This window comes from Schistocerca nitens, chromosome 2 (genome assembly GCF_023898315.1).
Source record: "Schistocerca nitens isolate TAMUIC-IGC-003100 chromosome 2, iqSchNite1.1, whole genome shotgun sequence".
NCBI classification, from domain to species: domain Eukaryota; kingdom Metazoa; phylum Arthropoda; class Insecta; order Orthoptera; family Acrididae; genus Schistocerca; species Schistocerca nitens.
Genome location: NC_064615.1, coordinates 594,257,109 through 594,284,380, shown reverse-complemented (window position 1 = coordinate 594,284,380; position 27,272 = coordinate 594,257,109). Strand labels below are relative to the sequence as shown.

At 38.9% G+C, this 27,272-nt stretch overlaps 1 protein-coding gene across 9 annotated transcripts in view; it reads left to right on the top strand.

Annotated features, from left to right (window-relative positions):
* LOC126236662 (uncharacterized) overlaps positions 1-27,272 on the top strand; it is a 295,980-nt gene that overhangs the window by 139,542 nt on the left and 129,166 nt on the right. For all 9 annotated transcript variants that reach the window (XM_049946131.1, XM_049946135.1, XM_049946136.1 and 6 more), the window contains one exon: positions 5,001-5,240. In XM_049946131.1, the coding sequence (XP_049802088.1) occupies positions 5,001-5,240 (240 nt within the window). The remainder of the gene's footprint in view (positions 1-5,000; positions 5,241-27,272) is intronic.

Below are 27,272 nucleotides of genomic sequence, written 5' to 3'. Positions count from 1 at the left end.
CTGATTTCACACCTGCACACACAGACAGGTGATGCGCAGTCGATAGGGTTCCTTTCTCACACTCACATCTAAAATATCATGTGTTCAAGATGGTGGAAGGCTGAGTGGTTCTAGAATTTACGCAGAAATTCTCAAACACTTTAGTGGCATGACAAAGAAGCATGAACTGCTGATGAATGGCATTGCATTATGTTCAGCAATAAGTCATGGTTCTGGACTGTTCTGCATAACCATCATCAAAAAGTATGGCAGTGACCTGAGGATAGTTCCCAGTCTTCCAACGTTTTGGAGATGCACAGTTTTGTTACTGCAGGCATCATGGTGTGGGGAGCCAAATATGATGACAGGTCACAGCTGGTAGTACTTGAAGGAACTCAGACAGCAAAAAAATCAGTACATCATGGATGTCTTGCATCATCATGTGTTACTTTTGATGTGATGGCTTATGCAACAGTATTGTGGGACTATTTTTCAAAAGGACAATGCATAACGACATGTGACACATGTCTCTATGAGCTGTCTGTGTAAAGTTAAGACATTCTTGTGACAGGCAAGAACTCCAGATCTGTCCCTGACATAACATACGTGGGACCACCTCAGATTTCAACACAGTTCTAGTGCCATTATCCAGGATATCAATGACAGTTAAGAATACAGTGAGGATAGAACAGCTTTATGACTCCCTTCCCAACAAGATAAGATCATGTGGCCAGGCCAGAGGGGGTGCAACATCATAATGATAAGTGGGCTCATACTACTAGGTTCTTTGTAAATGTGACTTAATTTCATAATCACTGAAATAACAGCATGTACCCGCTCAAACCATGAAGTTTCATTTCATACCCTCCTCCCCTCCTTTTGGGCATTGTAATAAATAATTCTCCTTCCACATTTCACCAAAATTCATAGTGCCTTTTCAGCTGTCCTTACAGCTTCAGCAGAACACACTATTATTAACTTTCACTCTTTCTTACAAAGACAGTGCATCTACTTTCAAAACATATCTTACTAGATACTGGCTATAACAGTGCAGTACTGCAAGATATCCATCACATTTTTCATTTACCTCACTCCTTTGTGAGTGCCGAAGCCCTACCAAAGAGGTGGTTCAGTTGCTCCATCATGAGTGCTACTGAGTCACAAGAGGAATATTCCTACTCCAGTCCTATTACAGGCGGCTCCTACTCCATCAAGACAGGGCCACCTGCGAAAGCAGCCATGTGATCTACCAAATAAGTTGCAACCACTGTGTTGCATTTTACAACAACTAACAGACTGTCTGTCTGTACAAATATCCAGTGCCAGAATGTGACCAAGAGAACGCTGGAACACTCAGTTGCTGAACATGGTGCCTCTGACATCAGGTACTATAGAGAGAGTAGAGGTAACTGATACTGGTCACGTGTGACATATGGTTTACATGCACAGTACTGAAGAGGCCACTTGGAATTGCACTTACGGCATGCAGGATGAGTGCAGCAGACCAATACAGTGAGGCTGGGAGCATGTGGAATTCTCAAATTCCACCTGCTGTTCAGACCTGATGTCATGTCTACCTGGCAGCACTCACAAAGAATTGTATAACATTGTACATGTTTGTGCACATGCAGCACAAACCATAGCACTTACACTAAAGCATGATGTACCATTTAAGGAGGCGAAAGAGACTATTCAGCAGATATGAAGATATACCATGAAAGTCAAACAGTGGAAAATCCAGGATGGAAAGGATAGTTGCTACTCACCGTATAGTGGAGATGCTGAGTTGCAGATAGGCACAACATAAAGACTGTCACAAAATAAGCTTTTGGCCAACAACACCTTTCTCAAAAATAGCTGACACACACACACACACACACACACACACACACACACACACATACACATGACTGCAATCTCCGGCAGCTGAAGCCACACTGTGAGCAGCAGCAGCAGCAGTGCATGATGGGAGAGGCAACTGGTTGGGGGTGAGGAGGAGGCTGGGGCAAAGAGGGGGAGGGATAGCAGGGTAGAGGTGGGGGATGGTGAAGTGCTACTGGAGAGAATGCAGGGATGAGGTGGAGAGAGGGAAGGACAGCTAGGTGCAGACAGGAGGTTAGATGGTGGGCTGGGGAGAGGTGGGGGGTGAGGAGGGATAGCAGGAAAGAAGTAAAAAGACTGGGTGCTTGGTGGAATAGAGGGCTGTGTAGTGCTGGAGTGGGAACAAGGAAGGGGTTGGATGGGTGATGACTAATGAAGGTTGAGGCCAGGAGGGTTACGGGAACGTAGGTTATACTGCAGGGAGGGCTCCCACTTGCACAACTCAGAAAAGCTGGTATTGGTGGGAAGTATCCATATGGCACAGAGTTTGAAGCAGTTGTTGAAATTAAGAATGTCGCGTTGGGCGGCATGCTCTGCACTAGCGTGGTCCAGTTGTTTCTTGGCCACAGCTTGTCGGTGGCCATTCATATGGACAGACAGCTTGTTGGTTGTCTTGCTCACATAGAATACAGCACAGTGATTACAGCTTAGCTTGTAGATTACATGACTGATTTCACAGGTGGCCCTGCCTTTGATGGGATAGGTGATGTTTGTGACCGGACTGGAGTAGGTGGTGTTGCAAGGATGTATGGGAAAAGTCTTGCGTCCACGTCTATTACAGGGATATGAGCCATGAGGTGAGGGACTGGAAGGAGATTGAGGATATAGTTGGTCACGGTGACATGGTGATGCCCGACAGATTCCAAACCAACAACCTCCTCCCTAGTTGCCATCTGGATTGAGGGTGAGGGCACCCTATCCACTTTCTTCCAGAATCTCAACTATTTTCCCCCATTTGCTTCACCTGGTCCTACACAACCCAACAAACCATCTTCCTATATGTTAAACTCTACCTCAAAGATGGCTATACCAGTATCTCTGTCCATATAAAACCTACTAACCACCAGCAATACCTCCACTTTGACAGCTGCCACCCGTTTCATACCAAGAAGTCTCTTCCTTCTCACCCTGACCTGTGGTTCCAGGTGATTTTCCCAAAACCTACCCCTTTTGCTAGACTTCTTCAGTCCTTTTCCTTCACCCTTCTTCCTTCCCCTTCAACCCTTCTGTGTGAAGGAGGAGCCACTGGCTCTGAAAACTTGCCAGTCACAACAGTCTTTTATGTGTGTGTTCTACTATCACTTGGTGAGTAGATTTTATAACTCACAGAAAGATACACAAAGCAAGAAAGTTAAACAACACACTGTAAAACAATTTTTACTTTGGTATAAAATGCCATCAGTAGGATAGACTTATAAAATAATATGCATAAGATATACAAACCCTGGTTTTTTAACTATAGTTGGTTGTTGACAATTCCAAGTGACAATTGTGTTAGGTGCGTGTGCTTGCTTTCCACTTGAAAAAACTATATACCCTACAAATTATGTCTCTCCCTTGCTTATGCAGAATGTATCACTTACCATCACCATCAGCAATAATAACTCGCAACAATAGGTGGCTGTCGAGCTTAGGCGTGTTCTGCGCAACTATGTCATGCATTCTCTGACAGCCAGTGAGCATTCAGGAGTGTTTTGAGCACTCTGTTCTGAATGCTGTAGCTAATGTGAGCATTAAATATGATTGTAGTGAATTGTTTAGTGAATTTTTATTCCATTTGTTGTGAGTTATTATTGCTGATGGTGATGGTAAGTGATACATTCTGCATAAGCAAGGGAGAGACATAATTTGTAGGATATATAGTTTTTTCAAGTGGAAAGCAAGCACATGCACCTAACAAAATTGTCACTTGGAATTGTCAACAATGCAGTCCTTGTCCGTGCCTCGGCATGCGCAAACTGCCATCATTCATGGATCTGACTATAGTGACATTTCATTTAGCAAGCAATCAGCGATTTTGCAGCACTCATATTAATTTGCAGTAATGCTGCATTGTTCCTGCACGACTTTATGTCACAATTACAACACCTGGTATTTCTTTTCAAAAATTGGTTATTTTCATTCAGTTATTAAATACCTGACAATACAAAGTATTTTTTGTTTTGTTTTTAATTTCTGATATGTTTATTTATTCAAACTTCCAGCATACTGGAACAGCTATGGGTTAACAACTTCTGTTAATCAGTACAACAAAAACCAGTCCAAAGTTACAAATTTCACTTTCACTCAGTGACTATTTTGGTCACAGGCCCCATTTACAAATCACCATAACACGGTCAAAAATGATATTTCTGAAAATACCAAAGTCAAGAACATTTTTGACATGGTTTTTGTGTGTTTTGAAATACCATTTTTGACTATGTTATGATGATTTGAAAATGAGTATGACCAGAACCCAGTCACCAAATGAATAAAAAAAGTAAAATTTGCAACTTTGGACTGATTTTCCATTGAACTGATGTTTGTTTTGGTTTGCTTTTAAGAATGATTTTTCTGTTGCAACAATTCTGTGTAAGTTTCATAAGTGAATCAGCCCTTCAGTAACATCAAAGTATATTTTTAACTTCTTTATTATTGACCAACGTCTCACTTGATGGTTTATGCATTTGTATAAAACTGATAATTATAAGTTATCATAAAGTATATCATCATAAACTACTATTTTGTTTTGTTAACATCTACAATATGTTATAATGTAAATTCAAAATATGAAATGAAGCTGACCCATATATTTCTGAATACAGACCATGATTAATTGATGTAGCATTTAATGATTATTTTATGAGCAATAACTTCATACAAGTAAAACATTGAGCAGCCCCTCTTCTCACTTTTGAAGTCCTAGCAAAATTTTAAACACAATAACTTTTTTAAATCAAATTACAGTAATTTGGAATTCATAAACAAATCCTGAAGTTTTTGTTCAGTGATATTATTAATTAAAATTATAAATCTATGCTGAGGACTGTATACTTTTTTAATTGTGTGAACAGTTGAGTACCAATAATTTCAATCTTTGTATTTTATAAGAGAAATACATTTGAATGAACTCAGTTTGCTTATCATATGTTTCTTTTCAGAAGCTGCCTTTAGATTCAAAATTGAGGGGAAGAATTATGTTTCCTGCATACAATTTATCCATAATGCTAGTATAAATGACAACTTTATGTTGTTTTATGACTGCATATGGCATGAAAATGATCTTTATGGAGAACAAATGAAAGTAGACTACTTCCTGAAAGACCAGAACAGAGATACTATGGAATTTGGAAGTTTCCACTTTATTCTTCCACAGTGTCACTTTAATGAGATTGGAGATCGTATGTATGATTTTATTTTACTTTTCATTTATTTTAAGTATGGTGGTTGGTTCTCCTATAAACATAGACAGTTAATCAGTTTTTGACAGGAGTATTTAAAATGGATGTAATGCTATGCATCACTGCTGAATTGGTATTAACAGCAAATAGAATGGAAGTGCTTACCAGCAACATGAAAAACTCATATTTATACCCAAGAAGGAGAGCACTAAACATTGCAACAGCAAGTGCTTTGTTGTTCTTTGAAGCACAGCACTGTCACATGATAAATTTCTAGCAATGTTTACACAGTGATCAGAACATTTATTCAACAATATACCATGCACACCAGTATTTTGTGACGTTTATTTACATTAGTTTGTGCATGAATCAACATTTTATCTAAATAAACCAAGAGCCGGTATAAATTCAGTGCTTTGGTCTTTTGTAGAAATCTGTGTTCTCTATGTAATTTTTTTAATATGTTACTTTAAAAATCTGGAACCACTAGATACAATAATTTTTTGTGGTCTAATGTGGGCAGACATGCACATTGAAGGTGGTGGTTGCTGGACACAATAATAAGGTGATGATTCTGGATGGTATGGACGCTCAACAGTATTTTTTTTATATATATATATATATATATATATATATATATATATATATATATATATATATATATATATATATAAACCCTACTGAACAGTATCTGAAATGAGAGAAATTAGATCATGGTTGATAAAAAGAAGTTCAGAAACAGAACATTTTCAGAAACACAATTGAGTATCACACATTTTCTGTGTTAAGAAAAAAGTCACTGCCCTCTGCATTCTTAACTGTTGAGGATTTTAGTAAAATAGGCTAGATGCATTGTTTGTTGAAGCAGGTGACTAACATGTGATGTGATTAGGCAGCTAAAGAAGTCACCTGGTTTAGACTGACACAGCTGCAACATTTCAGCTTCTGCCTTGGTTTGGTGGTCTTTGGTGTCAACATACGAGTGTCAGGTTCAAGAAATGGAAAACTGATCCATGACTAATTTTCACCTTTTCCACTATTACCTAAATTGTGATGGACTGGTATTCAAGTGCAAGGCCCTCTACTCCAATGCTATTGCTGGTTCTTCACATAGAGATGGTCTGATCTTTGTTCTTGATCAGTTGACTTGTCTGACCACACTGGAAGCATCTGCTGCCCCCCCCCCCCCCTCCCCACCAGCACCACAGACATGTGCCAACAAACAAACAAAAAAAATTAAGTAAACTATTTTTCAAGGTGATGATTAAAGCTTAACAATTATGCCTCATGTGAGTATGCATATTAAAACATCCTAGAGTGTGATGAGAGACTAAAAAAACATGTTCCATAGAGGTGTTTTAGTTACCTTTCTCTCTCTGGAACCATGATTTGCATAATTGGGTACTCAGTCTAAACATTTCATTTAGCATCTCTAGCATACATATTAGTTTTGCATATAGGCCCGTCAGTTCCTTATGAATGAGAAAGGGGAACACATGAACATTATGGAAATGCTAGATCGCTTCTCACCATATAGAAGAGGCGTTGAGTCATAGACAGGCACAATAATGAAAAAGACTGCTGAAATATTTTAGCTTGAGGACAAAGCCTTGCTTCTGCATTAGAAAACATACACATATGCCACAATCTCAGGGCACTAGAGCCTGATTGCCTTTTATTTTTTTATTTTTTTTATTGGGCAAACTTTCTGACAGTGTGGTAGGTTTGCAAGGCAGGGCTTAGCAACTAAGATGGTAGGTTTCATTGAGGCTTTTGTAGTAGGAGTAGTGATTAGTGGTAGTCAAAGGTGAGAGTTTAAGATGAACAAATTGGAGAGTTTTTGGAGGTAGCATTGTGCTTGCTGCTCTAGTTCCTGTAAAGCAATTGTTTCAGTCTGCTAGATGCAATGCAGAAATTTTGTATTGCAGAGTTGGATAATTAATAGATGAAGAGGATGTATTGTAAAGAGGTTTGGGCCTCATTTATATGATTTTGCAGGACTAGGTTGGTGAGGACTATGGACTGATGGAATTTGAAAAGGTAGATGTTATTGTGGAATGAGGGGTATCTGCTGGAAATGGATAATTTGATGATAAGGCCTTTTGTTGGTGTGGATTCCATGAGGTATGCAGAAATACAGGAACAGTATGTGAAACTGGTTTCCAGCTGGGACGGGGAAACTTTTCTATATCAGCACAAATGAAAGGAGCAAGGATCCATGGTGGAGGATACAAAAAGTATAAAAAAAACATGGAAAAAACACAAAAAGGGTGAAACAGTCATATAGTGGAAAAAGGTGAAACCTGAGGGAGTAAGACTTATAGTACAAGATGAAAATGAACTGAAATCAATGTGAAAAACAAGGGATCAAAGAGAAAAATAAATAAAAAAATGATAATATTGGGATGCAGGTCTGTGGGTGGATATGTGTGAAGAGAAGTGGCAGCATGTATAATTCTATTATATTATGTCAAGATGTGCGTGTTTGAATAAGGGAAGGTGGAGCAGGGGGAAGGGTGTGTTTACGTGGGGGATATAACGAAGTTTGTGTGGCCCAGGAAGGTACAGAAAAACATGCAAAAATTGTGAGGGTGAAGGGATGTAGCGTGATCAATTTGAAGCCCCAGGAATAGTTGTATCAACAGAAAGAATGTGGGACATGAGATGCTAACCAACAGTTGGTGTGGTCACATAGCCTTGTGTTGCGCATGGTTAAGATTGTTTATACTGGGTGGCATGGAAGTCAATTCATGTGCAGGTTGGAATGTGACAATCAAACATAGGAAAGAAGAGAAAGGAAAGGACAGACATTAAGTAAAGTAAAATGTTAGAGAATAATAACAAAGAGAAACTGCACTGGGTAGTGGGATGGATGGAAAGCTATTTGGCACATTTGATATTGAAACAAGATGTATCTGAAAATGTTAAGCATAGTACTTGTGGAGACAAAAAAAGTAACAGTAAATTTACTCCATCAAAATATCAGAGATTTAAAAAACAAAATTAATGAATTTCAGATCTGTTTAGATGAGTTACAGTCTACAAATCCTTTTGATATTATTTGTATTTCTGAACATCATTTAGGTAGTGAAATTGAAATGCTTAATATGGAAGGGTGTACCTTAGCTCCAAAGTATTGTAGAAAAGGGATGTAGAAAGGAGGAGTTGCCACTTACATTAGAAAGGGTCACAATTATAAAAACATTGACATTCTTAAATACTGCAGTGATCAGAATTTTTGAAACATGTGCCTAACAAGTAGAAACACACAAAATAAAAATAATTATAGTCACAATACACAGGGCTCCAACTGGTAATTTCCAGCTATTCGCTAAACAGCTTGATGCAGTATTAAATGTCTTGTTGTTGTTGTTGTGGTCTTCAGTCCTGAGATTGGTTTGATGCAGCTCTCCATGCTACTCTATCCTGTGCAAGCTTCTTCATCTCCCAGTACCTACTGCAACCTACATCCTTCTGAATCTGCTTAGTGTATTGATCTCTTGGTCTCCCTCTATGATTTTACCCTCCACGCTGCCCTCCAATGCTAAATTTGTGATCCCTTGATGCCTCAAAACATGTCCTACCAACCGATCCCTTCTTCTAGTCAAGTTGTGCCACAAACTTCTCTTCTCCCCAATCCTATTCAATACCTCCTCATTAGTTACGTGATCTACCCACCTTATCTTCAGCATTCTTCTGTAGCACCACATTTCGAAAGCTTCTATTCTCTTCTTGTCCAAACTGATTATCGTCCATGTTTCACTCCCATACATGGCTACACTCCATACAAATACTTTCAGAAACGACTTCCTGACACTTAAATCTATACTCGATGTTAACAAATTTCTCTTCTTCAGAAACGATTTCCTTGCCATTGCCAGTCTACATTTTATATCCTCTCTACTTCGACCATCAGCAGTTATTTTACTCCCTAAATAGCAAAACTCCTTTACTACTTTAAGTGTCTCATTTCCTAATCTAATCCCCTCAGCATCACCCGATTTAATTCGACTACATTCCATTATCCTCGTTTTGCTTTTGTTGATGTTCATCTTATATCCTCCTTTCAAGACACTGTCCATTCCATTCAACTGCTCTTCCAAGTCCTTTGCTGTCTGACAGAATTACAATGTCATCGGCGAACCTCAAAGTTTTTACTTCTTCTCCATGAATTTTAATACCTACTCCGAATTTTTCTTTTGTTTCCTTTACTGCTTGCTCAATATACAGATTGAATAACATCAGGGAGAGGCTACAACCCTGTCTCACTCCTTTCCCAACCACTGCTTCCCTTTCATGCCCCTTGACTCTTATAACTGCCATCTGGTTTCTGTACAAATTGTAAATAGCCTTTTGCTCCCTGTATTTTACCCCTGCCACCTTCAGAATTTGAAAGAGAGTATTCCAGTTAACGTTGTCAAAAGCTTTCTCTAAGTCTACAAATGCTAGAAACGTAGGTTTGCCTTTTCTTAATCTTTCTTCTAAGATAAGTCGTAAGGTTAGTATTGCCTCATGTGTTCCAACATTTCTACGGAATCCAAACTGATCTTCCCCGAGGTCCGCTTCTACCAGTTTTTCCATTCGTCTGTAAAGAATTCGCGTTAGTATTTTGCTTATTAAACTGATAGTTTGGTAATTTTCACATCTGTCAACACCTGCTTTCTTTGGTATTGGAATTATTATATTCTTCTTGAAGTCTGTGGGTATTTCGCCTGTCTCATACATCTTGCTCACCAGATGGTAGAGTTTTGTCATGACTGGCTCTCCCAAGGCCATCAGTAGTTCTAATGGAATGTTGTCTACTCCCGGGGCCTTGTTTCGACTCAGGTCTTTCAGTGCTCTGTCAAACTCTTCACGCAGTATCTTATCTCCCATTTCATCTTCATCTACATCCTCTTCCATTTCCATAATATTGTCCTCAAGTACATCGCACTTGTATAAACCCTCTATATACTCCTTCCAGCTTTCTGCCTTCCCTTCTTTGCTTAGAACTGGGTTGCCATCTGAGCTCTTGATATTCATACATGTGGTTTTCTTCTCTCCAAAGGTCTCTTTAATTTTCCTGTAGGCAGTATCTATCTTACCCCTAGTGAGACAAGCCTCTACATCCTTACATTTGTCCTCTAGCCATCCCTGCTTAGCCATTTTGCACTTTCTGTCGATCTCATTTTTGAGACGTTTGTATTCCCTTTTGCCTGCTTCATTTACTGCATTTTTATATTTTCTCCTTTCATCAATTAAATTCAATATTTCTTCTGTTACCCAAGGATTTCTATTGGCCCTCGTCTTTTTACCTACTTGATCGTCTGCTGCCTTCACTACTTCATCCCTCAGAGCTACCCATTCTTCTTCTACTGTATTTCTTTCCCCCATTCCTGTCAATTGTTCCCTTATGCTCTCCCTGAAACTCTCTACAACCTCTGGTTCTTTCAGTTTATCCAGGTCCCATCTCCTTAAATTCCCACCTTTTTGCAGTTTCTTCAGTTTCAATCTGCAGTTCATAACCAGTAGATTGTGGTCAGAATCCACATCTGCCCCTTGAAATGTCTTACAATTTAAAACCTGGTTCCTAAATCTCTGTCTTACCATTATATAATCTATCTGATACCTATTAGTATCTCCAGGATTCTTCCAGGTATACAACCTTCTTTTATGATTCTTGAACCAAGTGTTAGCTATGATTAAGTTATGCTCTGTGCAAAATTCTACAAGGCGGCTTCCTCTTTCATTTCTTCCCCCCAATCCATATTCACCTACTATGTTTCCTTCTCTCCCTTTTCCTACTGACGAATTCCAGTCACCCATGACTATTAAATTTTCGTCTCCCTTCACTACCTGAATAATTTCTTTTATCTCGTCATACATTTCATCAATTTCTTCATCATCTGCAGAGCTAGTTGGCATATAAACTTGTACTACTGTAGTAGGCATGGGCTTTGTGTCTATCTTGGCCACAATAATGCGTTCACTATGCTGTTTGTAGTAGCTAACCCGCACTCCTATTTTTTTATTCATTATTAAACCTACTCCTGCATTACCTCTATTTGATTTTGTATTTATAACCCTGTAATCACCTGACCAAAAGTCTTGTTCCTCCTGCCACCGAACTTCACTAATTCCCACTGTATCTAACTTTAACCTATACATTTCCCTTTTTAAATTTTCTAACCTACCTGCCCGATTAAGGGATCTGACATTCCACGCTCCGATCCGTAGAATGCCAGTTTTCTTTCTCCTGATAACGACGTCCTCTTGTTTAGTCCCCGCCCGGAGATCCGAATGGGGGACTATTTTACCTCCGGAATATTTTACCGAAGAGGACACCATCATCATTTAATCATACAGTAAAGCTGCATGTCCTTGGGAGAAATTACGGCTGTAGTTTCCCCCTGCTTTCAGCCGTTCACAGTACCAGCACAGCAAGGCCGTTTTGGTTAATGTTACAAGGCCACATCAGTCAATCATCCAGACTGTTGCCCCTGCAACTACTGAAAAGGCTGCTGCCCCTCTTCAGGAACTATTGATAACATTTTCATAGATACTACCACACTAGCAAATTGTAGTATAAATCCAATATTTAATGGCAGATCATGATGTCCAGTTTCTTACACTTAATATAGTGGGGTCTGATTCATCTAATAACAGGAAGGCGGAAACTATATGAATAATAAATGAAACCTGAATTGAAGGTATAAAAAACTGTTTGAGGAATACAGACTGGAAAGATGTATACAATTCACCTGCAGTAAATGAAAAATATAACTGTTTCTCTAATACAGTCATAGGTCACATTGAAAATTGCTGCCCTAAGAAAGTAATCAAAGCAAATAGAGTAAATGTTTCAAAACCTTGGATTACAAATGGAATAAAAGTATCTGGCAAAACAAAAAGAAGACTGTACTTAATGTCAAGGAAAAATGATGACTGCAGAGCTAAATCACATTACAAATTATATTGTAAAATTCTAAACAAAGTAATCAGAACCTCAAAATGTATTTATTTTCAAGAAAAAATAAATGCCTCTAATAACAAGATAAAAACTATATAGAACATAGTAAAAAGTGGAATAGGAAAAACTAATCAGGCAAACGAGGAAATTATGTTAAATGTAAATAATGAGTTGATTAGAGATACCCCCAAAATTGCAGACACTTTCAAAAACTTTTTCCTTTCAGTAGCAGACTACTTAGGTTTCCATAGTTCCTCAAAAGACAGCTTAAAATATTTTAAAAATACATTTCCGCAGAAGTCTGACAAAATTCAACTATATCCTACCTCACCGAAAGAGATTTTTAATATTATTAGATCTGTTAAAAACAAATGTTCCAGTGGTTATAATGAAATCAGCACTACCATAATTAAATGTTGCTCCTCAGAACTTTGTGACATACTGAGTTATTTATGTAGTGAATCCCTACACAGTGGTACTTTTTCACATAGGCTTAAAAATGCTATTGTCAAACCATTACAGAAAAAAGGAGACAAATCATCAGTGGAAAACTTCCATCCCATTTCATTATTGGCAATATTTTCAAAAGTGTTTGAAAGGGTTATGTATAATAGACTTTATAAAACTTAGTACAGAAAAATATTCTCATTCACCTTCAGTTTGGATTTCGGGAAGGATTGTCAACTGATGAAGCTATATTAACTTTTACAGATGATATATTAGAATCAATAAATCAGAAGTTATTACCACTTGGAATATACTGTGATCTGGCTAAAGCTTTTGATTGTGTTAAGTGTGATATCCTTATACAAAAGTTAAAATATTATGGGATAACAGGAGTAGCAGGCTCATGGTTCTCATCCTGTCTTTTTAATAGAAAACACTGTGTGTCTGTATCAGGCTTACCACATAACAATAGTCATTCAAAATATGAAACCATCAGACAAGGGGTTCCCCAGGGCTCTATTTTATGTCCCTTGTCGTTCTTATTATGTATTAATCAAATTCTATATGCAGTGTCACAAAAAGCAAATTTTGTCTTATTTGCAGATGATACAAGTATTGGTATAAAAACGGTATGCGTGATCTCACTGACCAATCAGCTAATGAAACATTTGTAAGTGTCAATGGGTGATTCACAGCAAATGGATTGTCACTGAATTTTGACAAGACCCAGTGCATACAGTTTAGTACCTCACAAAGAATACCTGACCATATAAGTATAATGCATTCAAACAATGAAATTAAACTGTAGATACTGTCAAATTTTTAGGGCTACAAACTGACCACAACCTAAATCGGAAAACTCACTTTCTAGACCTAATGAAACGCCTTAGTTCAGCTACATTTGCAGTATGCATGATAGCAGAAATAGGCGATTTAAAAATGAGGAAGTTAGTTTATTTGGCCTACTTTCATTCACTGAGTTATGGAATCTTCTTTTGGGGAAACTCCTCTCACAAAGAGAACATTTTCAAAATTCAAAAATAAGTCATTAGAATTATATCTGGTGTCAGTCCTAGATCATCATGCAGAGACCTCTTTAAGAAACTTGGTATTCTAACTTCTTCTTCTCAGTACATATACTCATTGATGTCCTTTGTCATTTCCAATATGTCTCTTTTTACACAAAATAGTGCAAAACATGATTATAATACCAGAACCAAAAACAATCTGTATAAGAACTATAAAAGCTTAACATTAGTACAAAAAGGAGTCAAATACATGGGTACTCATATATTCAATAACTTACCAGAGCATATCAAAGGTCTTGTAAGTGATAAAGATCGGTTTCAGAGTGAATTAAAGAACTTCCTGTTGGCCAATTCCTTCTGCTCCATCAATGAATATCTTCACAAGGATTATAGCTCATAACCCCCGGTCTGCATTAGAATTGTACAATATCCATAAATCTGAGTAAGGGGGGAAAAAACTAGCTTTGATTCTTTCCACATCCCTGGGACTCCTCTCCAAGGGATCCATGGAAAACGATAAATGTAATGTAATGCAAATGTCCGATGATGGCCTTGTAAGCTGAAAACTAGTTAACACAATGAATTGATACTGTAGAACAAATGCAAATTAGTGCTTTTCATTCATTATAATGTTGTTCTACCAAGAACTGATGGACAATTCAGTTAACATGATGTTAGATTAGATTAGATTAGATTTACTTTCATTCCAATTGATCCGTAGTGAGGAGGTCCTCCAGGATGTGGAACATGTCAGAAAAACAACAATACATGACAAATATTTACAATTAAAACAAATAAGCTAATGTACCATTCCACAGGTCCCAAGTGGAATGATCGTCATTTTTTAATGAACACTACATGACTGCAATAAAGGATTCAAATAAGAACAAGTAAATGCACTGAACCATTCTGAAGAACTGTCTGGTAATTTTGCAATGTTTTAGGAGAAACTGCTTTATAACTTCAGTAATTATAAAACCATATCTTCCCTTTCAGCAAGAGTCAATATGCCTGACATCTCCATAGATAACTTAAATAGCAAGTGTGCAAAAACCATCCAACCTAACTACAGCTGAAAAGTATTTTAGAATTAATTATGGGCATTAAATGTGTGAACCATAACATTATCAACATTATTTGTAATTTACAATAAATAATATTTGAAAGCAATGAAAAAGTATGCCTGCAGATGTAACTTTATCAAATCTGAAAAGCAACAAAATGGTTTCATTTACAATGAAATCATTTAAGCTTTTGGCAAAAAGGTCTTCTTCTTAAGCAGAAAACACACACACTTTCATGCAAGCACATATCACAGAAACACATGAATACTGTCTCTGGCCACCGGGGCTGGCCTGGGAGTGACTGTGGTTGATGGCAGAAGCAGGGGTAACAGGATCAGGGTGAGGGAGGGTGTAGTGTTGCTTCTGGGAGCATACAGGGATGTGGTGGGGGATGGGATAGGGTCGTTAGATACAGCAGGAGGTTTGACCTTTTTTTTTGGGGGGGGGGGGGCAGGGGTGGAAAAGGAGAGAAGTAGAGGACGAGAAAAAGGCTAGTGGATGCTCTGGTGGAATAGAAGGTTGTGTAGTGCTGGAGTGAAAGCAGGGAATGGGGTAGGTGTGTGGAGGACGGAATAGTGAAGGTTGAGACCAGGGGGATTACAGCAGACTTCCCACCTGTGCAGTTCAGAAAAGCTGGTGTTGGTAGGAAGGATCAAGATGGTGCAGGGACTGTGGAGAGTCAGTGGAGGAAATGGCTGATTTCTTTTATACATGAGGGTAGGTTACAAGTTATGAGCTGAAGGTTTTGGTCCATGAAAACAAAGCTTCTCTCAGTGGAGACACAATAACCAGCCACCTTGGGGTGCCCTGGACTTTACAAAACACTTATAATGTAGATGTGTGGGGAGTGGCAAGAGTGAGGAGAGAGATAGCCTCAGGGGAAAGGTCCTGGGCCTGGGAATTTGAGGAGAGACTAGATATCCTGTTGGATTTCTGGAGTGGGGTCACTGTGGCAGTGGACAAATCTGACAACTGGTGAAGTTCTTGTATGTCCACATCAACATCTATACTCTGCAAATCACCATGAGGTGCATGGCTGGGGTACATCCCATTGTCCCAGTTATTATGATTTCTTCCTGTTCCAATCTTGTATGGAGTGCGGGAATAATAATTGTTTGAATGTGTGCAGTAATTATTCTAATCTTACCCTCACAATCCCTATGTGAGTGATACATAGGGAGTTGTAGTATATTCCTAGAGTAATCATTTAAAGCTGGTTCTTGAAATTTTGTTAATAGACTTTCTCAGGGTAGTTTATGTCTATCTTCAAGAGTTTTCCAGTTCAGTTCCTTCATTATCTCTGTGGCACTCTCACAGGGATTAAACAAACCTGTGACTATTCATGCTGCCCTTCTCTGTATACATTCAGTATCCCCTGTTAGTTCTATCTGGTATGAGTCCCACACACTTGAACAATATTCTACAATGGGTCACATGAGTGATTTGTAAGCAATTTCCTTTTGCAGACTGATTGCACTCACTCAGTATTCTATCAATATATTGAAATCAACCACCTGCTTTTCCCACGACTGCATGTATGTGGTCATTCCATTTCATATCCCTACAAAGTGTTACACCCAGGTATTTGTATGAGTTGGTTGATTCCAGGAGGGACTCATTGATACTGTGGTCATCAGATACTACATTTTTTCGTTTTGTGAAGTGCAACATTTTACATTTCTGAACACTTAAAGTAAACTGCCAATCTCTGCACTACTTTGAAATCTTATCAAGATCTGACTGAATATTTATGCAGCTTCTTTCACACAGTACTTCATTGTAGATAACTGCATCATCTGCAAAAAGACTGATTTTACTATTAATATTATCCTCAAGGTCATTAATATACAACTTGAACAGCAGGTATCCCAACATACTTTCCTGAGGCATACCTGAAGGAAGCTTCTACATCTAACAATGACTCTCCATAAAAGATAACTTGCTGTCTCCTCCCTGCTAAAAAGTTCTCTGTTCTGTCACAAATTTAACTTGATACCCCATATGATCATATATTTGACAATAAGCGTAGGTGTGGTACTGAGCAAAATCAGGAAATACAGCATCTACTTGATTGCCCTGACCCAAAGCTTTTAGTATGTCATGTGAGAAAAGTGCAAATTGGGTTTCACATGGTCAATATTTTTGGAATCCATGCTGGTTGGCATGGAGGAGGTCACTCTCTTCAAGATACCTCATTATGTTTCAGCTCAAAATATGTTCTAAGATTCTACAACACATTGATGCAAAGATACTGGACAGTAGTTTTGTAGACCACTCCTAATACTCTTCTTGCAGGTGGGTGTGGCCTGTGCCTCTTTCCAAGAACTGGGAATGGTGTTTTGTTCAGGGGATCTACAATAAATTACAGTTAGAAGCAGGGCTAACTCAGCCACAGATTCAGTATAGAATATGCCAGGGATTCCATCAGGGTCTGGAGCTTAATTCAATTTTAATGATTTCAGCTGTTTTGCAACACCATGGAGTAATTCTCCTGGGTTTTCCTTTGCAAAGGAACATTTGAAAATAGAGTTAACCATATCAGCTTTTGCTTTGCTACCTTCAGTTCCAGTTCCTGTCTCATTCATTAGGATAAATGATAATTAATTGAAACCCTCAGCTGCTGACAGGTGTTGTTGATATACCTTGATGGGGAAAGCTGAAAATGTGTGCCCCGACTGGGGCTCAAACCTGGGATCTCCTGCTTACATGGCAGGCACTCTGTCCATCTGAGGCACCGAGGACACAGATGAATAGTGCAACTGCAGGGAAATATCCCTTGCATGCTTCCCGTGAGACCCACATTCCCAACTGTCCACAATCTATGTACATAATGTACCTAATAGATATTTGCCCAGCCACTCATTATGTGTGCACACTAAGGTGACGATTCTCGTAAGAGTTCGGGCAACCTGTGTGCATTCGCACAGACAAAAATCAATGGCTGGATAGCCTTTAACTATATATATGAAGATAGTAAATGTTCTTGAAAGAACGGATACCATTGATGAACATGCAGCTTCTCTAGAATAAATGATAATTAATTGAAACCCTGAGCTGCTGACAGGTGTTGTTGATATACCTCGATGGGGGCAGCAGGAGATCCTGGGTTTGAGTCCCGGTCGGGGCACATTTTCAGCTGTCCCCATCAAGGTATATCAACAACACCTGTCAGCAGCTGCAGGTTTCAATTAATTATCATTTATTCTAGAGAAGCTGCACAGTCATCAATGGTATCTGTTCTTTCGAGAACAGTTACTATCTTCATTCATTAGGAACTGGACACTAACTTTGGTGCCACCAACAGCCTTTACATATGACCAGAATTTCTTTGGGTTCTGTGAAAGATCACTTAACAATATTCTGCTACAATAGTCAATGAATTCACCACCCATTGCTCTCTTGACAGCCAAATGTGTTTCATTCAGCAGCTCTCTATCTATGGCACTATGATTTGTTTACACCTATTAAGCAGTAACTTCTGTTTCTTTAGAAGTTTCTTTACAGTGACTGTAAACCATGGAGGGTTGCTCCCATTACAAAGTGTTCTACTGGTTATGTATCTATCCTGTGCGTGGTCAACTATTCTTTTAAACTTGGGCCAAAGGTCCTCTACATGCTCCTGCCCAGTGCTGAAAGTTTCAAGTACTTCATTAAGATAATACCTGTGACTATTTAAATACAAGATGACAAGAAGAAATGACCCTTACTCCTCATTTTTTCATTTCACAGTTTTAACATAATTGCAATCTTGTATAAACACAACATAGCAAATATTCAACTGAAATTCAAGTCACTACTATAACATACTGTCAACCATAACAAAGCATAATCCCAATCCAAATTAAGTGGGCTTATCACTTTGTTTACAAACACGATCTATAAGAAAAACATAAGACGTGGAATGAAATTCAGGAACTAGTGAAAATTTTCATTGGGTACTCTAAATATAATTAAGGTCCTAGCACATGTGCAGTCATATAAATGTGAAATGCATCACATAATAGCTCATTCAGTACCAGTGCCCTATAAATAGAGAATAGATTTTCAGAAAGAGACAGCTTGGAAAGATGGGCAGAAAAGATCATGAATGGATGTTGCATAGAAATCGAAAGGTAAGAACATCGCTGTATTGCTCTGTGCCCTGTAAGAGGGTATGCCCTCCATGGGGCACGCAGAGGTGTATTGGTGCATGTCAGAGTATGGTGCAGCGAGTAAGTGTGCAGATGGCTCAAAGAACACATATTGATGACGTTATGAGGGGTAGAATACTAGGGCGACTGGAGGCTGGCCAGACACAGCAGGTCGTAACATGGGCCCTCCATGTGCCACAATGTGTGATCTCAAGATTATGGCAACGATTCCAGCAGACAGGAAATGTGTCCAGGCACTACAGTACAGGACGTCCACAGTGTACAGCACCACAAGAAGACCGATATCTCAACATCAGTGCCCACATACGGCCATGGAGTACTGCAGGTAGCCTTGCTCGGGACCCTGCCTCAGCCACTGGAACAGTTATCTCCAGACACATGGTCTACAGATGACTGAACAGACATGGTTTATTCACCTGGAGACCTGCAGAGTGCATTCCACTGACCCCTGGTCACAGGAGAGCCTGTAAAGCCTAGTGTCAAGAACACAGTACATGGTCATTGGAACAGTGGTCCTGGGTTATGTTCACTGACGAGTCCAGGTATAGTCTGAACAGTGATTCTTGCTGGGTTTTCATCTGGTGTGAACCAGGAACCAGATACCAACCCCTTATTGTCCTTGGAAGGGACCTGTATGGAGATCGTGGTTTGCTGGTGTGGGGTGGGATTATGATTGGTGCATGTACAGCCCTGTATGTCTTTGACAGAGGAACTGGTAACAGGACAGGTGTATCAGGATGTCATTGTGCACCAGTATGTCCACCTTGTCAGGGGTGCAGTGTGCCCCACCTTCCTCCTGATGGATGATAATGCACGGCCCCACCAAGCTGCCATCGTGGAGGAGTACCTTGAAACATAAGATATCAGGCAAATGGAGTGGCCTACCTGTTCTCCAGACCTAAACCCCATGGAGCACGTCTGGGATGCTCACGGTCGACGTATTGCTGCATGTCTTTAAACCGCTACAACACTTCAGGAGCTCTGACAGGCATAGGTTCAAGAATGGGAGGTTATACCCCAGCAGCTGCTCGAACACTCAGTCTATTGTGTGGCCTGTGTACGTGTGCATGGTGATCATTTCCCATATTGATGTCAGGGTGCATGCGCAGGAAACAGTAGCATTTTGAAGCATGTGTTTCAGGACGGTTTTCTCAACTTATCACCAATACCATGGACTTACAGATCTGTGTCGTGTGTGTTCCCTATGTGCCTATGCTATTAGTGCCAGTTGTGTGTAGTAGCATGTTGTGTGACACCACATTCTGCAATTATCCTTAATTTATGAGCATGAGTGTATATACCTCCTCATGAGCCCTAATTTCTCTTATCTTATATTTGTGGTCTTTAAGTAAAATTAATGGTGGTGGCAGTAGAATTGTTCTTTAATCAGCTGCAAATGCTGATTCTCTAAATTTTTCCAATAGCATTCCTCAAAAATAACACCGCCTTCCCTCCAGGGATTCCCATTTGAGATCCTGAAGCATCTCTGTCGAGCTTGCTTGTAGATTGAACGTACCAGTGACAAATCTAGCAGCTTGCCCTGAATTGCTTTGATGTCTTCCTTTACTCTGACCTGATGGGAATCTCAAACAGTTGACCAGTACTCAAGAATGGGTTGCACTGGTGTTCTTTATGTGGTCTCCTTTACAGGTGAATGACACTTTCCTAAAATTCTCCCAATAAACCAAAGTTGACCATTTGCCTTCCCTGTTTCAATCCTTGCATGCTCATTCCATTTCTTATCGCTTGGAAGCATTATGCCAAAATATTTAACCCTTTGGCTGCTGCAGCTGCACGTCCGGTTGGCCTTGAGATACCCAATACATTTATCTGTGCCAACAGCCATTTCTGTGGACTGCCGTCTGTGCCTAAGCTCTTCGTTGAGCCAGCTTTGCCCCGTGATGAGTATTTCTGTTTGGGTGGTTGTTTTCGGGAAAGGAGACCAGACAGCGAGGTCATCGGTCTCATCGGATTAGGGAAGGACGGGGAAGGAAGTCGGCCGTGCCCTTTGATAGGAACCATCCCGGCATTTGCCTGGAGCGATTTAGGGAAATCACGGAAAACCTAAATCAGGATGGCCGGACGCGGGATTGAACCGTCGTCCTCCCGAATGCGAGTCCAGTGTGCTAACCACTGCGCCACCTCGCTCGGTGAGTATTTCTGGAGTCAGTGTGAACACAGCTGTCTGGAAGTCTGAGTGTGATTGCCAATGTTACAAATAAACACAATGTATCTGGATACTTATTCTATAGCTTTGAATCTGGGGATGAATTGCTTGACAGATATGATATACACAGTGAAACTGCTTATGCTGTGAACATATAACTCCTCATGAAAGGCTTTCTTTCATTTGCAAATAGTTCGTGCAAATCATCATAAGGTCTCTGTACACATCTGAGTTTCATTTGACATACTGATACTTAATTATCAGCTTTTTGTACACACATTATGATATAAACACTGGAGAATCCATAATGATTAAACATTGATGTTCATTTGTACTTGCACAATAATTCAACAGCAAACAACTTTCAAGGGAAGCATCTGGATACCGAGACCCACTTTCAAAACTAATCACTATATTTTGATATGATTAATGCAATAAATTATACCCAGGGAAACTTCAAAACCAAAAAGCCAATGTTTCTGAATTCGTTTTATTCAGGACACAATTGTTGTTATACAGTAGAAATAAATGATGATGTATAACTATTATTTAAGAATTCCATAACGAACTACTAAAGCATCTACACTACCTAATTAAACATTACCTTCCATTCCTAATGACCTTTTGTGCCTCATGTGTGCAACTGACCATCATGTAATGAAGTTAATCTTCATATATTGTATAAAAGAAAAGTTCAGAAAAGTTGTCCAGAAAATTGGAAAATTCTGGAAATACTGAAAGAGCTTTTTTCTATGGGATGTTCATGATTTTCATTATTCATGATTGAAATGATCAATATGAATAATACTCCTTTTGTTTTGTTCATTATGGTCTTGGACTTGAAGCATCAGTCTGCATTTGTCAGCTCGGACTGGATGTTTTACATGTTCTTACATAAGGTGTTTGTCTGCACAGTAATTCATCTGGAGAGGCTCTTCAAGCTCAAATAATGTGTTTTTGTTTATTTATTTATTTTTTACAGTGTTATATTTCCCATCCTTCTTTCTCATTCAGGCTTCAGATCAGCAGTGGCAAAGTTAAAAATGTTTTTTTAAATTTTTGTACTTATTTTTCATTTTTTTTAATTTTTTAATTTTTAATTAATTTTTTCATAAGTAAGGGCTTAACTTCATCTTCCAGATGTAGCAACTTGGCTGTAAGTTCTTCTTTGTGTGGTATGTTTCCAAACATGGTACAACACACAAGAGTACATTGCATGTTTTGCATTCATTTTTCATTTCTTGCCACATATTCTGTTTTCAGCAGACTTCACATCTACATCATAGTCTACATTTCTTGGACTGGTCACTTGGAATGACATTCAGAAAGTGCCTTCCAGTAAATCGCAGAGGATTCTCGTCATCAGAGCATCTTCCTTTCCTATCTCTTCTACATTCTGTAGCAAATTTTTCCACAAGTTCTTGTACCAGATGTAAATGAAAATCTGCTAATGGTATCTTTCTCCCTCTTGTCAATGATCTGTAAAGAGCATGAGCATTCAAAACACAAGGGTCCACAATGCAGAAAAAAAGAACTTTTTGTATCATTTAACAGATTTATGCACAGATCCATCTGAGCTTAACAGCATGTCAGATTGTTCTACTGCATTCATACTTGCATTGTAGTCGACAACACATTGAAGCTTCATTACTTTCTCGCCAGTCTTCATGTCTGTCTTTCCCATGCCACACATATCTATAGTGTTACATCAACACTTCTCTCATGTCGCACCACTTGATTGCAAGCACTGTGTCAGTTGACATAAACTTAACTTGTCCTCACCTATTGCTACATACAGTATGCATGCTGCTGTTCTATGGTTGTCAAGCCAGAGGAACAAGTCTGGACCTGTATGCCAATTGTTCTCATTCACTGTATAGCTTCAATAGTGTTGTCATTATATCACCAGATTTCCTCAAATTATGGACTTCAATTTCTGTTGTTGTGCCTGTGTATACAATGAAATCCAAGATGTATCCAGTTTTACAGTTGGACAGCACAAATGTTTTGATTCCAAATCTACTTCGTTTCAAAGGAATGAATTGTTTAGAAGATAAGCAACCTTTGAACAATAATAGGCTTTCATCGACACAGAGCTTTTTGAATAGATTAAACACGATGTTGAATGCCACACAAACTGTATCAATTATTTTCCTAATTTTAAACAAACTGTCATCTCCACAAATGGCCGAGTTGTCACTAAAATGCAACATTCTCAAAAGTAACAATACGATCATGGGACATAGCTTTGCTGAAAGTTGGAGTGCTCAGAAGTACAGGGTAATTATAACTAAAGTTAAACTTTCAAACTGCTGTAGAAGTAAGACCACTGGTCACAATGACGTAAAATTGCAACAAAATATTATCGGAGATGGGGGAAAACATATGGTAGAAGAAAAATAATAGTGGTCTACTACAAATTACAAATGAATCATACAACAATGCCTTACGTATACATTTGACATTAAACAAACTGTACTACTCAGTGTGCATGGGTGTACAGGTGTGATACTGTTAGTTATTAAAGCTCATCCACCGTGGCAAGGTCATATCACATTGGATGGGAAAAATTGGTTTTTAATTGTCCTGAGGCCAAAAACTGCCTAAAAAACAACAATCACATCAGTTTTTAATTGTCCTGAGGCCAAAAACCACATTAACAGCATCGATCAAAATCAAATCTGATTATTAATTTCCATGTGACTGGTGCAAAACATATTCAATATGCTGTTCACCATTTTCTGCAACAAGTTGAAATCGAGAAACAGCATGTTCCACAGCTGATCGAAGTGTTTCAGGGGTCACATTGAGAACGTGTTATGCAATGCATGCCTTCAGTGCAGATAAGTTTGCAATCAGAACACTGAACACGTCTTTCAGATATCCACACAGCCATAAGTCACACAGATTAAGATCAAGTGATCTGTAGGGAAATGGAGGCTGATAATTCTAGCATTTCCAAAATGGCACAGCTGTTTAACTGGATTTGCAATGAATGGAGGTGTACCATCTTGCATAAAAATGATCCCATCCACACATCCATGCTGTTGGAGAGCTGGAATGATGTGGTTGTGCAAAAGACACTCATAGTGCTTACCAGTGATGGTACAGGTAACAGGATCAGAAGCACCTCTCTCTTCAAAACAATATGGCCCTATGATAAGTAATGCCATAAACCTGCACCTCACAGTGACCGTTTCAGGGTGAAGTGGTACTGGTTGATTTGCGTGTGAATTTTCTGTTGGCCATATTCGACAATTCTGTGTATTGACATATCCTGTCAGATGGAAGTGGGCTTCGTCTGTCCACAAAATCTTTCACGGCCAGTCATTGTCTATTTCCATGCAAGCAAGAAATTCTAAAGCAAAGGTGCCTCTTTTATTTATTTATTTAGCATCCAATAGATCACACATGTGATATAGGATTTGTCATTCGATTACACATAACACATAACAACACATACACATAATAAATTGACAAACATACACAAACAGCAAACAAATTACATACACATAGTACAAAAGTAGTGTACAAGAACTTATTACTCAAAAACTTAGTACCCAAAAAAACAATTTTAGATCATGAACTATGCCTTATACACAAAACGTGTTACGGATATACACAGAACGTATTACGGATATTTAACAGATTTTTCCTAAGTATTCCCAGAAACTTTGTGGTGCACACTTTTTCTATTTGTTTGCTATCTAGCATAAGGCACATATTTTCCCCTTGACACTTGCTTCCATATTGTATAAAGTTTGTTTTCTTTGTATTTAATGTCAGCTTATTTGAATAAAACCATGACTGTATGTATGAGAGCGTTTTCTCTGCTGTAGGACACAATGATTCTTTTATATCACTAATTATGATACTCGTGTCATCTGCAAATAGTAGAATTTTGGCTGAGCTGTCTGGAGCCTGTATATCATTGATATAAATTAGAAATAACAATGGGCCCAGAATGCTGCCCTGTGGAACACCTATTTCAATTTGTTTTGGTTCAGATATGAGTTTAAAATTATGAAGATTGTTGGATGACCTCAGCTCAACAACTTGTGACCTGTTTTGCAGATAAGATTCAAACCATTTTTTAACAGTACCCCTGATGCCTATTGCTTCAAGTTTCTCTAATAATATTACATGGTTCACAGTAGCGAAGGCTTTGGACAAATCTAGATTAATTCCAACAACATGTTTATTTGACTCCAAATTTCTTACTGTTTCTGTTGTGTAGTCCAGTATGGCTGTTTCTGTACTGTGCCCTGCTCAAAAGCCATGTTGACTGTTATTTATTAGTTTATGTTTTTCTAGATATTTTGTAACCCTGATTTTCATTAATTCCTCAAGTATTTTGGAGAAGGCTGGGAGGAGAGATATAGGTCGGTAATTTTCTATTTTATGTCTGTCACCATTTTTGTATAGAGGTATCACTTTGGAGATTTTAAGTTTGTCCGGAAATATCCCTTCACTAAGGGACAAGTTTGCTATGTGCACTATAGGTTTGACAACACATGGAGCAATTTCTTGCTGGCAGGTGAACAGGAAGCCACTCGTGCACATGTGTAATTTTGAATGGATAGCAAAAAAAGATGTTTCATAGGATTTTACACACCGTGCCCAAGTGTATGTCCCATGTTCGAGCAGTTCTCCGTGCACAACACGTTTGCACAACACCACTTGTTTCCTCCTGCATTGCTGTGGTCTCTGCTTCCACTGACATTGAGTCAATTTGTTTCCTCCCTCTACCAGGTTGCACACCAAAAGAACCTGTCTTTTGAAGTTCCCAAATCATTTTCTCCAGATCCACGGCAGTCATTGGACCTAAGCTTTTTTTTTTTTTTTTTCAAACCTTTCAGTGTCTGGAACTTCTGCAGAGCAACGTTTGCAAAGTCACCATTCTTGTAATACAGCTTTACAAGCAGAGCACAATCCTGCATTGAGACAGTCATGGCTATCGTCGCAGATGTGAAAGGAGGAAAAGCCGTGTACCTGGCATGTTTACAGCAACTTCACTGGGTCATGTGCATGACAGGTGTTTTCATTTATGTATTGTGACACATACAGCACCATCTACTGATCAATTTTCACACTGTAGTGTTGTAGAGTGTATCTGAGAAGTTGCAGTGAGCAGTGAAGTAGATCCCCCCCATGTGGAAAGTTTTTAGAGTTTGTTAGTGTGTTCCTGTAGCAGGTTACCAATACAGATTGATTTGCTGAGGATTTTATTCATCATCTCGTTTACGTTTATTGTCATGGAACGGAAACTCACAATGGTATTGGTCATGCTTATGGAATCATTTCTTTTTCAAGGTAGTTCTACACAGTATTGGTTTATCTAGGATTTTACTGTGGGCACTTCTATGGCTGTAAGCTGTTGATCGAGATGTATAACATAGCTTAAGTGACACAAGTAAAGGAACAATGACAATGCCTTATGGCAATGCAGACAGACTTATTCTTTGTCATCCAGGCACCTACAAGGTTTTCTCTTGAAAGTTCTCCTGATTATTAAATCAAATGAGACAGGAGATTATCAGGAAGAAATGAGCCATGTTATGTTTACAAAGAGATTTATAGAATCACTAAATAAAAGATCTGGGAAAATTATCATCAGTTATTCTAGATGATGCACCTTACCATTCAGTTTGTGAGGGTTCTCTCCTTCTTGATACAAGCTTCTTATTTGTTTCGGAGGGATCCCTACCTTCCACCAGATTTTTCCTGTGAAATGACTTAGTATTAGCACCATATGTGAGTGATGGTGGTGGTGGTGGTGGTTAGTGTTTAACGTCCCGTCGACAACGAGGTCATTAGAGATGGAGCGCAAGCTCGGGTTAGGGAAGGATTGGGAAGGAAATCGGCCGTGCCCTTTCAAAGGAACCATCCCAGCATTTGCCTAAAATGATTTAGGGAAATCACGGAAAACCTAAATCAGGATGGCTGGAGACGGGATTGAACCGTCGTCCTCCTGAATGCGAGTCCAGTGTGCTAACCACTGCGCCACCTCGCTCGGTTGTGAGTGATGGTAACAGTAATGTCAAATTATGAGTTATATACCTTTCTTGTTGGATGTGTTGAGTCAGTTTTTGGTAAATAACTTGACACTAATATTCTTAACTTCAATTTATTTGAAAGATAAATCAGTCACCACATAACCAGTCACCAATGGCCTCTGCCAGTATGCCTTTGTGTCTTTCAAGCAATCGGAATGTGATATTACATT